The sequence below is a fragment of the Bemisia tabaci genome, chromosome 2, assembly GCF_918797505.1.
Source record: "Bemisia tabaci chromosome 2, PGI_BMITA_v3".
Classification (NCBI taxonomy): domain Eukaryota; kingdom Metazoa; phylum Arthropoda; class Insecta; order Hemiptera; family Aleyrodidae; genus Bemisia; species Bemisia tabaci.
The window spans coordinates 63,663,769-63,680,322 of record NC_092794.1 but is presented as its reverse complement, the minus strand read 5'-3'; the positions used below and the strand labels follow the sequence as shown (position 1 = coordinate 63,680,322).

At 40.5% G+C, this 16,554-nt stretch overlaps 1 protein-coding gene across 1 annotated transcript in view; it reads right to left on the bottom strand.

Moving 5' to 3' along the window:
- Positions 1-9,786, bottom strand: part of Syt4 (Synaptotagmin 4) — a 79,384-nt gene extending 69,598 nt beyond the window's left edge. Inside the window, exon 1 of the mRNA XM_072296443.1 lies at positions 9,463-9,786. Coding sequence (XP_072152544.1) covers positions 9,463-9,514 — 52 coding nt within the window. The 5' untranslated portion in view covers positions 9,515-9,786. The remainder of the gene's footprint in view (positions 1-9,462) is intronic.
- Between the last annotated feature and the right edge of the window lie 6,768 nt (positions 9,787-16,554).

Here is a 16,554-nt window from a genome sequence, read left to right as displayed (position 1 = left end):
TCAATATCTACATCCGGTACCTTGTAGCAGCCGAAGTTCGACTATAAAATACCTGCAAATATGAGTAAAAATCGGGGACTTTGCCCCCCCATATTTCAAAAACGGTGCGTATACTCAATCTGAAATTTTATTATGTGTAAAGGGTCACCCTATAGATGAAAAAATACCTCACACCGACCCCAATTTCGAGGGCCCGAAAACGGGCGAATTTTAGCCATTTTTGTGCAAGGCTCTTTGATTGATTGAATTGCAAAAAATAAGAAGAATGCTATTCACAAGTTTTTCAGAAAATGAATTTTTTATTCTCAGGAAATTTGGCAACGTTGGAATGTTCAAACGACGTTCTTCTTTTGCGCAACAGTGTGGAAGCTGGGCAAAAAAAAAAAAAAAGACGCACAATAGAATTTCCAAAGGGCGATCTTAGGGGTCTCTAAGGAAAAAATAATGGAAGATATTTTTCAAAATTTTCACAGAATATTTTAGCAGGTAGAAGAAAAACCGGTAAAAACTCTGAAGAATAATTTTTAAGAATATTTGGTATTATTATGAGGAAAAAGTGTGAAAAGAAATATGCTACTGCGGGAATCAACAGTGCGTGCTTCGTGACTTCTCCATCGATATTCGATATGCATGTTTCACGAGCGCTGCAAATCGCCTTCAAAAGAGCGTGTAGGCAAACCGATCTTCTAAGTGTTCGAATAGTTGCTCGACCGACGCCTGACACAGCCGTTAGCCTGAACGTGGCGAAGAGACTTCGCGTATGCACAAAACTTCATACGTTTTGTTCCTCTCTGATGTAAGATCATTGAAAAGTGGTAATGCGGCACGCATTATTAACTCCTCATGCAGTATAGCGGAATCAACACGCGCACGAAATGGAATTCGGAGATGGATCACTATAGTTTTTATTTCACGTCAAAATTTCACCTACTTAGAACACGGTGTACGTATGAAACATTTTCAAATTCAATTCGCTAGGAAGGAATTAGCGTTTTCTATACTTAAAATTCCAACTCACCGATCGCTTTATATTAGAGCCGATCACGTGAAAATAATTGTTCAGCAAGTGTACAATGAAGGTAGGAGAACGGTTCTTGGGGTGGAATCTCAAATGTCAATTTTCAATTTTAGTTTTAAACGCTTTTCAATAATCTCAAGAACTTAGCTTCAATTTTTGTTACCTATGTAATTTACACTGCCGATAGTCATTGTGGTCTTGAAGCAAAAAAAAAAAAAAAAAAAAACAAAAAAAAATGCAAAAAAAATGTACCCAAAAACGGTTTGCAGGGGGTGAGTCTATGGCACATGTACACTTAAAATAGCGAAAAATTAAAATCTTGGCTGATCGTATTTTCGAATATCGTAATTTGATATTTTCATTGTAAAAGCAAGTTTTCTATTGATTTTGATCCGCTATTTATTTTCACAATTATTGTCCATTGAATCGGTGTTGATCGGTTCACGATTTTGTTTTTCGTTTGATTTATGTCGATCGAATACGTACCCTCTGCTTCATGCTCTTTTTATCAACCGAACAATTCGCCTTCCGCTGCGTCTGTAGCAATTGTTGTTACGAATTTGTTGTGCGTGCTGATTTTAACTCATTACATACTCGACTCTCTGAAGGCGTTTTATGTGCGGAAGTAGAGCACCCTGTTGGAGAACAACAGAAGTGAGATTGAATGAATGACTCAATCCGTACTTCGTTGGTTCTTCGACAGATTGCGCCATTTGCGCACATAAATCGCCTTCAGATAATCGAGTATGTAATGAGCTAAAATCAGCACGGTCAACATAAGCGTAACAACAATTGCTGCAGACGTAGCTGAAGGAGAATTGCTTTCACACATAAAACATCTTCAAAAGTTCAAACGCGCTAAAATCAGTAGGGAACTTGCATCTACTAGGAAAATTTCAAAATGCCATATTTAGAAAATAGGATTAGTCAAGATTTTGATTTATTGCAATTTCACGTGTACACGTACTATGGACTTACCCCCTGCAATCCGTTTTTTGGTAAATTTTAGTCGCATTTTTTTTTTGCTTCAAGACCACTGTGCAGTGTTTTGAGCGTTTGAATTGGATTTTCATTGAAACTGGCAGCAACACTGACAAACTCTTTCTGATTTTTTCTCAAATTTGCGATTTTTGTCATTCTCAAATACCTGTGAAATTCTCTCAAGAGGAGCGTAATTGAGATTGTTGAAAGATTTCTGCGCTAAATGATGAAAAACTAACCCTTTCACAAACTGATTGCGGTGAACGCACGGATTGTAAGACAGTACGTCGGAGTATTTTTAGCCAACGTGAGTTAAAAATTCAGCATAAAGCTGACAATCTCAATTGAATCCTCTGTATTGATATTTTCAGCTTTATGCTGAATTTTTAACGCACGTTGCCTAAAAAACTCCAACATACCGTCTTATAACCCTTTCAATAGAATTTTCCAATCGAACTCTACTGGGCGCATGTTCTGAGAAGTTTCATCCTTGAACTTACTTAACGCTCTTTTCAGTGGCACGGTGGCGTAGATTCATGGGTTTTCGGGAAATGAAAAAACCACGTGCGATAAATCGCTTATTTTCGCGTGAAATTGTTTCCTGGAGATTGAGTGGACGGCAAAGGAGAAAAAGCACGGGATAAAAAGATAAACAATGCAGAATTGGGAGAATCACGGTTGCGGGAACAAAGGAGTGACGCAAGAGAACAACAATAGCGACTTTGCGAACAAAGCGCGGGGAGAGAACGGGTAGAGTTAATTACTCCGTTGTCCCGCCGCGCCACGCGCTCCGTCGCGCCGGGGAGCAGATTGGTCATTTACCGTTACACCCAGACGATTTGTTGCTCAGAATGTTTTCCACTCGCACTTGCAATGGCAGAGCTGCCGTAATAGCGAAGAGAGCAGTAAGTGCAAAAATGAAGTTTCGAGAAAACGGGCTCGGAAGCTTCTAACCTGAAAATTTTATTGAAAGAAGCTTCCGTTCTTTATCAAATTGCCATTAATCGTCCGGAAAGACTCCTAGAGATCGTTTGGATGATTAAAAATCGACTGATTTTATTTCCGAACAGGATGTCTACTAAAACAGGCTGGCCAAAAGTCAGTACTTTTACAGTACTTTTTCAGTACATTTCCAAAAAATCAGTACCCCCTTGACAGAAAAATTCAGTACTTATTCAGTACTTCCATTTGACGCAATTCAAAAAATTTCAAAAATTTGAATTGCTCGCTCAAATTGCGACAGAAATTCCAAAAAAAAATGAAAAAAATTCCGGACTTTTTGCGGAATTTCCGCACTTTTTCAGTATTTCCGGTCCGCCCTTAAAAAATCAGTACTATTTCCGGACTTCCCGGAAATTCCGGACTTGTAGACACTCTGATTTCCATTACATAAAAAGGGTACCTATTTTTCATTTTCATGCTAGGTTATTGGTAGGCAAGACAGCCGTAATTGCTATCTACTACATGCTTTCGCGGTTGCGTTTTGGACACACAGCAAACGCATTTTCAGGTTAGAAATCCGCAGAGGTGGGCGGCACTTCACTTGAAAGCACTGTTTTCATTGGCTCTCTGGAGGAATGTTGTCACTTACTGCTGTCTTGCCTAAAACTACGTCATTTTTTGCACACTTACGGCTTTCTCACGTGTCTCGTTTTGATACGATTAAGATGAATTTCGCTGTTTTAGCAATTTCAGTGATTCCATCTAAACTTGTTAGAGGAGCCCTTCAAAATTTGTAAGTAGCTTCACAAATTATGAAATCTCAAAGTTGATATGGGGGTAAAAGTCACGATTTCACTTGAAAAATTTCGCAGTTGAAATCCTAAAGTAAGATCAGACATAAAAGATTCTATGAAATCGAGGTAAGTACGGCGACGAAGTATTTTAAAGACCCCTTTATAACAGTTTTTTGCGGCGTAAAGTTCATGTATGGGGAACAACACTGTTTCTCGCCCTAAAATGATTGATAAGTCGACAAACTGAACAATTCTTCCACCACACGAAGTCCGATGATGTCGGGTTAAGCAGTTGACAAAAAGAAAGCTGTCAATTTCCTAATTCCTTCATAGATTGTCTGACAAGGCGCTCATCAATCATCACTCGACAAAAAATAGAGTTGATCTGCAGAAGTAAGTTTACATTCGGGTGGTTTTTTTAGCACTCTGGAGAACAATTCGATAGTTGGTTGATCGATTGATGAATACTATGGATCTTAGGGCACATCTGTAGAATTTCCAAGCATCGCACGTCACACTGAAGTGCGTCAAGTATTGGTACACAAAATTTGACCAAGAAACACTTTGAAATAACTCTAAAAGTGGGTCCCAAAGGCCGAACGATTTGCGATGTATTCACTCGGGGCATACTTTCAGAGTTATTTTAAGACGTTTGCTCGTCAAAGTTTGGGTAAAAATACCTGCCCTCATCATTTTTAGCATCATATCGTGATGTGATGCTAAAAATCAGTGGCGTGCGTGATTCGATATATATCGATATTTCCCCATTTGAAGCTATGGTAAAGAATCGATTAATAGGGTGTTCGCTGCGAACGCCTTGTTAATCGATCCTTTTCCATCGGTTTAAATGGCATAACAATCGATATATCGCAATTCACGCTACGCCACTGCTAAAAATATACTAGAATTCAGAGATTGTTAATCGATCGATCGAATAAAGAATCGTCCCCCAAAGTACTGAGGAAGAGCCAATAGAACGAGGTCTTTAGAGTATTTCTCCACAAGGTGAACAATCTGGCTTGAGGGTGCGTTGACCCGATAAGAATTACGACTGCGATGGACCGCACAACAAGATTAATACCTGACGTCACTTAACGACTTTCTAAATTTAACGTGCCAGAGAAATGACCATTCAGACTTGCTCCGAAAATCCTTATTGGTGCAATTGACCGGTAGACAAAGAATTAGGGTTATGTTTCTTTTTTCTTCTTTATCGAGTTATATCATGGTACTCACATTCCTTTTTCGCCCGATGTGAATTTTTCGGTTGTCAACTTATAACAGGTGTTTTAAGTTGACAACCGAAAAATATACATCGGGCGAAAAACCGATACACTTGTTTTAAGTTGACAACCGAAAAACTCACATCGGGCGAAAAATAAAATGTGAGTACCAAAAAATTAAGGCAGCACGTCACATGTTTTCTTTTTATTTCTCGTAAAAAAAGGTTACCGTAAAAAGGACTCGTAAAAAATAAGGTACAGTTATGGCAAGTTCTGTTTCGAATTCCCGTGAAAATAGGGTATTTTTTATTTGACTATCTATTCCCATAAACTTCGAGAGAAAAAGTGTTGTACTTCTGCGTTTGTCTAAAATCGGCCTCAAGCTCAAACAAAACTCCAGGTCGCATTGCCTGAGCACCGCTCTATCATGGTAAGGAAATATGCCGTGTAAGGTCAGATTTTGTCTAATTTCTGCGAATAAAAACCGATTTTCTTGGGGGTCAATGTCTGTTTTTCATTGAATTTTGCAAATGACTTTATTCGCAATTTTATCTTAAGTGTCCCGAAATTTCAGAAAAACTTGTATGATTCTCTCGAAATTAAATATTACATCGGAGGAAATTTTGCAAATAACTTTATTCGCAATTTAATCTAAAGTGTCTCAAAATTTCAGAAAAACTTGTATGATTCTCTCAAAATTAAATATTACATCGGAGGAAATTTAGCAAAATTATAGTGTTTACGCGGTGTTCCCTCAGATCCTGACCACGGCAGCGGTGTTCTGGAAGAGAGTTGGCTTTTACGGTACTCAATTGAACACGGCATTCACAAATCGTTTTCAAATCCGGCAATTTTTAAGAGATAATTTGTTATAAATAAGCAGAAGATCGTAAAAAGTGTGAAACGTGGCTATTACAAACCTACACCAGTTGGACGTTGCATCGGCGGAGGAAGAAACTGTGCTTCAGCGGTGAGTGTGTCCGATTTGGTTCTGATTTTCAAAACGCCTTCAAATGAGCGTGTAGGCAAAATGATTTCCTAAGTGTTCGAATAGTTGCTCGGACCAAATCGGTGTTGCGTGCGCCTGCTGTTACTGATCAAGTGAGATGAATGGAGTAAGAAATTTTATCTCCTTTAGGCGTATAGACGAGTCTCGGTGCATGGATGAGAAATTGGAAGACGCCGTAAGAGCCTTTCCATCGGACATTCAGTTTAATCAAAATGTATGAAAAACGTTCAATAAATTGCCTTTGCGTCCAATTCTTTAAAACTTTGGAAAGATGAGGATGAGGTTTCTATTTTAGGCACATCTCCCAAAGCATGAGAGGCTTTTTTGGAAGTTTGAAAACTTTTCCAGGATCAGACATCAAGGACTTGTTACCGGAATCGAAATAGGTCAAATTCCTGGTTAAATGATACAACCTCAATTTGCTCACCATTCCTGACCAACGGGGAAAAGAACTTAAGATCGGAACAACTTAAAAGAAATTTATCAGTACAATAACATAGAGGAAGAATTTTACTGGGGTTCCTGCAAGAATTAATCTCTCAAAAATATCAAACTACTGAAACTTGAAACTGCATGGTTTATATATAAGTCTTACATTTTTAGACGTTTTTGTTCGGAAATGTTCGTCCTTTACTCTTCTTCGTACCTGTACTATAAACTCAATTTCGAACACGACACTTGAGTCCTTCATACAGACGACCAGGAATAGGGGGCAAATTGAGGCTCCGATATTTATTCAACTTTCAATCCAGGAATCTGACCTGTTCCGATTCCAGTAATAGTCCTTGATGTCTGATCCCGGAAAAGTTTTCAAACTTGCCACCCATGTTTCAAGAGATGTCCCTAAAAAGCAACCTCATCCTCAGCTCTCCAAAGTTTTGAAGCATTGAACGCTTCGACGATTCATTGAGCTATCGCGGCGTTCTTTACATAATTTGACTCAACTGAATGGCTGGTGGATAGGTTCTCACGATGCCCTCAAATTTCTCATCCACTGAGACTCGTCTAAAACGCCAAAAAAAGGAAAATTCCTCACTCCCTTCGTCGCACTTGATCAATCGCGGTGGGTGTGCGACATTGATTTCGTCCGAGCAACTATTCGAACACTTCGGAAATCATTTTGCCTACACGCTCATTTGAAGGCGTTTTGAAAATCAGAACCAAATTGGACACTCTCCTCACTGAAGCAGAATTTCTTCCTTCACCGTCACAACGTCCATCTAGTGTGTGTAATGGTGAAGTGTCGCACTTTTTACAATCTACATGGTCAGGAATGGTGAACAAACTTAGGTTGTTTCATTTAACCAGGAATTTGACCTATTCCGATTCTGGTAACAGGTCCTTGATGTCTGACCCTGGAAGCGTTTTCACACTTCCAAAAAAGCCACTCATGCTTTGGGAGATGTGCCTAAAATAGGAACCTCATCCTATTCTTTCCAAAGTTTTAAAGAATTGGACGCAACGGCAATCTATTGAGCGATCAGGGCGTTTTTCATACATTTTGATTAAACTGAATGTCCGATGGAAAGGCTCTCACGGCGTCTTCCAATTTCTCATCAATCGAGACTCGTCTATAACGCCTAAACGAGATAAAATTTCTTACTCCATTCATCTCACTTGAGCAGTAACAGCAGGCGTACGCAACACCGATTTGGTCCGAGCAACTATTCGAACACTCAGGAAATCGTTTTGCCTACACGCTCATTTGAAGGCGTTTTGAAAATCAGAACCAAATTGGACACACTCACCGCTGAAGCAGAGTTTCTTCGCCTTCGCCGTTATAACATCCATCTAGTGCATGTAATAGCGAAGTTTCGCACTTTTTACAATCTACGACTCAAAATATATTTTCTTTGAAATGAACCACAAATCAGCCTAGCTGTATCACCAGTGGCGTGGCGTGAATTGCGATGTATCGATAGTTATGCCATTTAAACCAATGGTAAAGAATCGATTATAAAGGTGTTCGCTGCGAACACCCTGTTTATCGATCCTTTTCCATAGGTTTAAATGGCATAACAATCGGTATATCGCAAAGCACGCCACGCGACTGCTAGCTGTATCACGCGTTGCCTAATTTCCTCTCGTGTCTGTTTTCTCCACAGAAACGTACGGTATATAGGTTATTCTTTTAGAATCAAGCAAAAACTTACAGAAATAAGTCTCAAGACGTTATTCATTGTGTATTCCTCTGTTAATAAGACAAAACGCCAGAGGAAATTAAGTAACGTAAAGTACAGTTAGGCTGATTTCAGTTAAATTCGTTAAAATTGCAGAAAAATTTTAGGAGCCAAATTTTAGAAGGGGTCTATGGAAATAGGTACCTCTACAATTTTACCGGTCTACTACCGAAAAAATTCTCCAGGATGAAATATCTTTTACGATAAATTACCGAGAGTTAGATAATAAGCCTGGTAATTTTAAATCCTGGTTAAAATTTCGAAACGACGTAAGTGTTTAGGGGCGAAGCCAGACTTTTTTTTTGGGGGGGGGGAGGATGAGGGACCATTTACTCTTTTCGAGAGTGTAGTGGTATTGCGCGAAATACAACACACATGGTTGCAATTTTCCGGGAAATACAAATTTTTTCCAATTTTACAAACGCGACCACCGATCGGACTTTCTACGCTTTTTGTTAAAAATTCTGGGTTGCCGCAGAATTTAGAAAATGAAATTCCCTGACAGCTCCCTGATTTCCCTGACATATTTTGGTAAAATTCTTTGACAATTGAAGATGTGACGAATGGTTAAGAGGGCATAATTGAAAATAATTTTCAGGCAAAATTTCTTGTTGAAAATCTCAAACCCATTCTAGAAAGCAAATGAAGGTGATATAACAAAATTTCCCTGGCATTTTTGTCATTTTCCCTGACAATTTAAAATTCTCCGACATTTCCCGGTTTTCCCTGACTGTGGCAATCCTGTAAAAATAGCTTTTAAAGGGTAGAAATTGCGACCTCTGAAATCAAGCAGGCAAGTTGCTTTCTACGTACATTCATCATTAATGACCAGCATAGGTTCCTCTTACCTTGTGAGGTCTCTATGGCAAGCAACAATGTATGGATGGGATAGTTCGTGAAAACTCACAGCTTTGCTTTACGACGTATAGGCAGTATATGAGAAAGAAGGTTATGGTCCTGCCACTAAAATTTTTGAATCCACCCTCTTAAAAAAGTAGGTAAATAATTACAATGCGCTTAAAGTGAGTGTCAGTCGAAGGGAATGTTAAGGATGAGTGAGCCAAAATGAAATGCATGCAATTCTTTCCCCATTGAGAAGAGGATAAGCAACCATGTTTTTATTGCCCCTTCCCTAAATGCCAAAAGAGCGCTCTTTTGACCCTGCTATGAAGTGGCGCCTGTGCACATTCTACATGATGCAAAGCAGAACAAAAAGTTATGAAGTGGAAATGCGGATGATTCGGGTTGAAAAACCCCTCTGGGCACCGCGATTTCATTGGCCAAAATATCATTCTGATTCGAGGTGGGAACTTACGTGTTTCGATCGCCTTGATGTCGGGGCCATCATAACCGGAAGTGGTGAACATGGTCAATGGTTTTGGCTCTGCGAGGAGCCGAGCTCTCAGCGAACCAGCTTCGCCGCGGGGGGGGCCTCCGAGAACCCCGAAATCCGCGGGGAGACCCGAAAAACTGGGTGGACGAACTCGCGAAGACCCGAGTCTCGAGTTTCAGGTGGGAAACACTTGAAAGTCAACTGTTGATCGAAGTGCTAGCTACGGGGAAAGCAAGATGTCCTCCGAAGCGCGGTTCGATACTCGTCAGCTGAGCGCGGTCACGCGCATGCCACAACCGTCCACCCTCGCAATCCGACACGCAATTGAAAGTTCCGCCCCCCGTGGCGCAGTCTGTCGGCTGCCGTCGAAAGCTCTTGCAATTGCGTCATGGAGTCACGTGACTGCCGCCGAGATGAATGATGTATCGCCACCTTCCGGCCGAAGTTCCACAAGCGCCATGTGACGATTAAAAATTTCCGCCGCCATTTTATTTCTTTACTGAGAAATTGTTGGTTGAATCTGTTTGGAAATTTCACTAAATTTTATCGGCAGCACAAAGAAAATTCAGTGAAATTTTCGGACAGTTTCGTCGAACAATTTCTCTGTAAAAAAATAAAATGGCGGCGGAAATTTTTAAACGTCGCATGGCGCTTGTGATACTTTGCCTGGAAGGTGACGATATATCGCCACCTTCCGGCCGAAGTTCCACAAGCGCCATGTGACGATTAAAAATTTCCGCCGCTATTTTATATTTTTACTGGGAAACTGTTCAACGGAGCCGTCCTAAAATTTTGCGGAATTTGCTTTGTGCTGCTGATAAAATTCAGTGAAATATTCAATCAGATTCAACCAATAATGTCTCTGTAAAAAAAATGGCAGCGAAAATTTTTAAACGTGGCGCTTGTGAAATTTTGACCGGAAAGGACGATATGTAACCAGTAGGTTCGGTTGACGTCAACGAATTGGCCGATCAAAAGCAAGGACTCCTCAGAATCTTGGAGTGGAGGGGCTTCCTGGTCAGTTAAGCCTATGGGAGGAAAAATTTGTCCAGCTCCTGGAAAGATAAGTTGATTTTTAGGTATTTTGGAACTAAAATACCCGAAATACCAGCAGCAAATTCCGATTACGCTTATATAATGCAAAAAAAAACAAAAAAATCATTGATTGTTGTGATATCTACCCAAGTAGCAGGGATACCTACAGATAGACGTAAAATCGTAGAAATATTGCTATATTATATTTGCCATGCGTATTGCCTACGCTCTCATTTGAAGGCGCGGAAATTATTGCTATATTGTGGATGGTATGGATTCGATCGACATGAATCGATCAACAAATTGTTAAAAAAAAAATGGTGTCGATTCGATCGAAATGAATCGATCGAAAAATGAAAACGTGAATCGATCGACATGAATCGATCGACAAAGTATTAAAAGACCGGTGTCGATTCGATCGACATGAATCGATCGAAAAATTAAAACGTGATTCGATCGACATGAATCGATCGACACCGATTCGAGCGACATGAATGGCTCGAAAAGAGAAAACGTGAATCGATCGACACCGATTCGATCGACACCGATTCGATCAACTCACGGGTTTGTCGATCGACTCACGGATTTGTCGATCGATTCACGGGTTTGTCGATCGATTCACGGGTTTGTCGATCCATTCACGGGTTTGTCGATCGATTCACGGGTTTGTCGATTGATTCACAGTAGTCGCACAAACCGAACGAATTAAACTGAAAAACTCAAGAAAAGAACGCGGATAGGATAAACTAAGGTCTGGCGCTGAAAAATCTTCATTGGTTGATCCTCAAAATTTCTCTCGGCGCAAAGCACAAGGACCATTTTCAGCGGGACTTGTGCTCTCAAAATTTCCCGTAATTGGAGAAATGCTTGGAAATTGAAGGAGCATTGAAACTATAAATCACTTCAACCGGAACATAAGCCAGCGAATCCCTTTTTTGGGGGGACGTCGTGTTAGGTAGCGGGTACTCGATGTGGAAAGCGAGACGGGCGCTGTGGAGATTCCGCGTGACTGATCAAAACTCGCGCTTCACGGCCGAGCCCGGGCTCCGACGAATCCAGTTGCGTGGATGTCCATGTTGCGCTTTCCCATAAGCCCTCACAGTGAGCAAGGATCCATGTATCTACAGGGTTATCCAAAAGTCACTGACCACCCCTGTAACTTTTTTCCAAATTGAGATAGAAGTTTGAAACTTTGGGAATGTTCCTCGGTCTAAAGTAGCAACTTTTTGGTCCCCCCAAAATTTTGGGGGGCGGCCCCCCTTAAGGGGGGCGGGGGCTAACTTTTTTTTTTCAAATGACAACCCCCCCTTTGTGATACCTCATTCGAAAGATAATAAAAAAAGAAAATTTTTGGCGCAAACCGCAGGTCAAAATGTTCATTTTTGACAAAATGGCGGCCGGTCAAAGTTCAAAATGGCGGAAATTTGGCATCTCCGTTGTTTATTGACGGATTGGTGTAAAACTCGGAATCCTCGGGTTTTTCGAGATGAGAAAAACGATTCTGGCATTGGTTTTCCAGAAAAGTCAGTCCTTTTCAAATGGCGGCGTCAAAATGGCGGCCTCGAGCGGGAAGTGGATATTTAGGCTGCATATCGTTGGATTTGCATGTAACTTGGTATCTGGGGGTATTTCGGCACTAGAAGAACGAATCTTCCATTGGATATCTAAACTTTTGACAAATTCCAAAATGGCGGCGGAAAAATGGCGGGAAATCAGTTTTACGGCTCTTTACCGATGGATTAGCATGAAATTATTTGATATTTCAAGAATCTAATGAAAGATTCCTTTTTAACCAACCAAAAACCGCCAGGATATCGAATTTCATGCAAATCCATCGGTGAAGAGCCGTAAAACTGATTTCCCGCCATTTTTCCGCCGCCATTTTGGAATTTGTCAAAATTTTAGATATCCAATGGAAGATTCGTTTTTCTAGTGCCGGAATACCCCCAGATACCAAGTTACATGCAAATCCAACGATATGCAGCCTAAATATCCACTTCCCGCTCGAGGCCGCCATTTTGACCGCCGCCATTTTGAAAAGGACTGACTTTTCTGGAAAACCAATGCCAGAATCGTTTTTCTCATCTCGAAAAACCCGAGGATTCCGAGTTTTACACCAATCCGTCAATAAACAACGGAGATGCCAAATTTCCGCCATTTTGAACTTTGACCGGCCGCCATTTTGTCAAAAATGAACATTTTGACCTGCGGTTTGCGCCAAAAATTTTCTTTTTTTATTATCTTTCGAATGAGGTATCACAAAGGGGGGGTTGCCATTTGAAAAAAAAAAGTTAGCCCCCGCCCCCCTTAAGGGGGGCCGCCCCCCAAAATTTTGGGGGACCAAAAAGTTGCTACTTTAGACCGAGGAACATTCTCAAAGTTTCAAACTTCTATCTCAATTTGGAAAAAAGTTACAGGGGTGGTCAGTGACTTTTGGATAACCCTGTATGACCGCTCTACTACCGTGCTAAGGAAAAACGCCGTATGAATCTCCAGGCGTTGCCAAATTTCCTCTCATGAAATACGATTTTATTGGGGAAATTGTAAATATTTTTCCCCGAATTTTTCAGACTATTTTGTTCGCAATATAATCTAAAATATCTGATAATTTCAAAGAGAAACACACATAAATTTCATCAAAAATAAATTTTTTATCCGAGGGAATTTGGCAACTCTCGAATGTTCATACGGCGTTCTTCCTTAGCACAGCAGTGTAGCCTGCGTTGAAAAAAAATTACCTTAAATTTGCCGCCCAATTTTTTTTTTTTTTTTTTTTTTTTATCTTAATTTAAGTTGATGCAGAAAATTAAAATTACATACCTTATGAGAGTCTCGCAGCTATCAATCCTGAAATACGAGAAAAGGAGGTCATTAATATCACACGTTGCATTGAAATGAGGAAGGATTCTAGTAGTTAATTATATGTAAAGGACACACGCAATATGCACAGCTGGTCTGAACGACTTTAAATTTTTTGACGAGTCACAAGCAAAAACTCTTCAGATTCTTGAAGTAGAGTGTCTACTGAGTCATTTAAGCCAAAAAGAAAAAAATTCTGTCGAGCTCCTGGAAAATAAAGTCGATTTAAAGGTATTTTTGGGCTAAAATAGCCAAATTACCCATAGCAAGGCCCGTCATATTATTTAAAAACTTGTTTTCTTCCTGGGTATAATGCCCAAGTTTCTTAAACATGCATATTTTAAGCCTCCGATTACTTAAACTACCAATTTTAACCATATGGTAAATTTTGGGGGCCTAAAATGAGCCCTCAGAGCCAAAAATTGCAAACATTTTTGAAAACTTCGGATTTTCAGGGGGGTGTTTTTTTTTTAACGTTGTTTTTTCTACAGTCGTCAATGAGTAATTCTGAAGGGCATTTTCGATTACATAATTGAAATTTTGACTGTTCAGGTGAAGGGGGAAGGGGGCACCAGGCTTTGCTTTGCCATTCTCACAGTTTCTGAAAACGCTTGAAAATTCCCTATTACATTGGAAGTCCAAAATATCCCTTTTTATTCATTAATTACTGTATCTGATATTATAAAATATGCAGCAGGAGTTACTGCCCCCCCCCCTCCTCCTCACTACGAGATGCATGGAAACCTTGATCTTACTGCGCGCGCTACCGGATCCTTGCTTTTCGCATCCGGGCATTTGCAGGATAAACTTGTAGCATAAACATGTCCATTTATATGTAATGCTAAAGACCGCCAAATGTTGTATTGCAAATGCCCGGATCTACTGTACAACGGACTGCCATCACGCGAAAAGCAAGGATCCGGTAGCGCGCGCAGTAAGATCAAGGTTTCCATGCATCTCGTAGTGAGGAGGAGGGGGGGGGGGGGCAGTAACTCCTGCTGCATATTTTATAATATCAGATACAGTAATTAATGAATAAAAAGGGATATTTTGGACTTCCAATGTAATAGGGAATTTTCAAGCGTTTTCAGAAACTGTGAGAATGGCAAAGCAAAGCCTGGTGCCCCCTTCCCCCTTCACCTGAACAGTCAAAATTTCAATTATGTAATCGAAAATGCCCTTCAGAATTACTCATTGACGACTGTAGAAAAAACAACGTTAAAAAAAAAACACCCCCCTGAAAATCCGAAGTTTTCAAAAATGTTTGCAATTTTTGGCTCTGAGGGCTCATTTTAGGCCCCCAAAATTTACCATATGGTTAAAATTGGTAGTTTAAGTAATCGGAGGCTTAAAATATGCATGTTTAAGAAACTTGGGCATTATACCCAGGAAGAAAACAAGTTTTTAAATAATATGACGGGCCTTGCTATGGGTAATTTGGCTATTTTAGCCCAAAAATACCTTTAAATCGACTTTATTTTCCAGGAGCTCGACAGAATTTTTTTCTTTTTGGCTTAAATGACTCAGTAGACAATCTACTTCAAGAATCTGAAGAGTTTTTGCTTGTGACTCGTCAAAAAATTTAAAGTCGTTAAGACTAGCTGTGTATGGGATTATTCAGCAATTTTTAATTGCTGTACTTCTGGGAAATAGAAAGGGAAAGGCCGTTTTTACATAAATATACAGTAATTTTCCCTGATTTTGTTAAATGATAGTAAAACACGAAAAACGAGTTCGACTTAGCGTGCGCGAAGAAAAAAACGGCTGCATGGGACCCGCAGTTGAGGTCATATGGATCTCTGAAGTTTTCTGATCACGCATCCGAAAACTTGAGATCGAGCTGCCGAAGTTCGGGTCAGACATCGAGGCACTTCGGTATGCACCGGAGTAGGTACTTCAGATATGTGACCCGAACTTCGGCAGCTGGACCTCAAGTTTTTAGATACGTGATCCGAAAACTTCAGAGATCCATATAACCTCAACTTCGGGTCCCGCGCGGGAAGTTTTTTTCTTCGTGCATGTTGGGCTCACATTTGCACGCACATCCCCCAGAAAGCTACCATGACGTCCGATAAAACAACTACTACCGTGTTGTCACTTTCCACCCCTCTATCGCAATTTATGGTCCACAGTTGCTACCATTGCATGGCTGCACAAACCATGGATCACGGCAGAAGCATCGCCCGGGGGCGAAGCCTCATCAAAAAACACGGCGTAAGACGTCATCCACCGTAATATCGCCAGTGGCGTGGCGTGCTTTGCTATCTATCGATATTTCCCCATTTGAAGCAGTAGTAAATAATCGATTATTAAGGTGTTCGCTGCGAACACCCTGTTGATTGATACTTTTCCATAGGTTTAAATGGCCGATCAATCGATATATCGCAAAGCACGCCACGCCACTGAGTGCCATACCTTGGTTACGTACTCTCGTTTCATTAATCAATAAAAACGTTTGCACTGGTTGCTTTTATAAAACACGGATGAAGCCAATACGGCACTGATGAAAAAAACCACGAAATCGACTACCGCGATGGACGATTTCAGACAATGCGTTTCACACTATATACCGAATAGTGAATAACCACTGAGAGGTTTTGCCCCCGGGATATTTTCGTGCGCGTTTACATTTTTGACATTTCAATCCGCGAAAATGAGAAACGCATAAAATGACGGAAAAAAATGAAAATGAAAAAACGAAATCAATGCAACCGGTCGGAGATGAAAAGTCTATGCGCCCCCATGCTAGTATCCCCGGCCGAGAATATGGAAATCAGGATTATGAGTTAGTTTTTTCAAGGATACTTTCACGCCTGTCGAAATTCCTGAAAGATCAATCCACGAAAATTAAAAACGCGCTGGGAGTAGACAGAACCGGTCCGGAAAACGAACGGAAAATCCATGCTCCCATCCCAGTTTCATTGGCCGAGAATCTGGAAGCTCGGACTTTTCTGTAGCTTCCCAAAGGATATTTCCTCGCCTTTGGCAATTTTTACAATTGCGATCCGGGAATGTTGGAAATGTGCTGTAAATAATGAAGCCATGTTGGAAATGTGCTGTAAATAATGAAGCCCGTGAAAATGGTCGGAAATGAGAGAAGAAAGAAAAATCCATTCTCTCTTCCATTTGTGTTGGATGACCATCTGCTGCGGGAATTTTCGATGTTTTTTCCATCTTGCC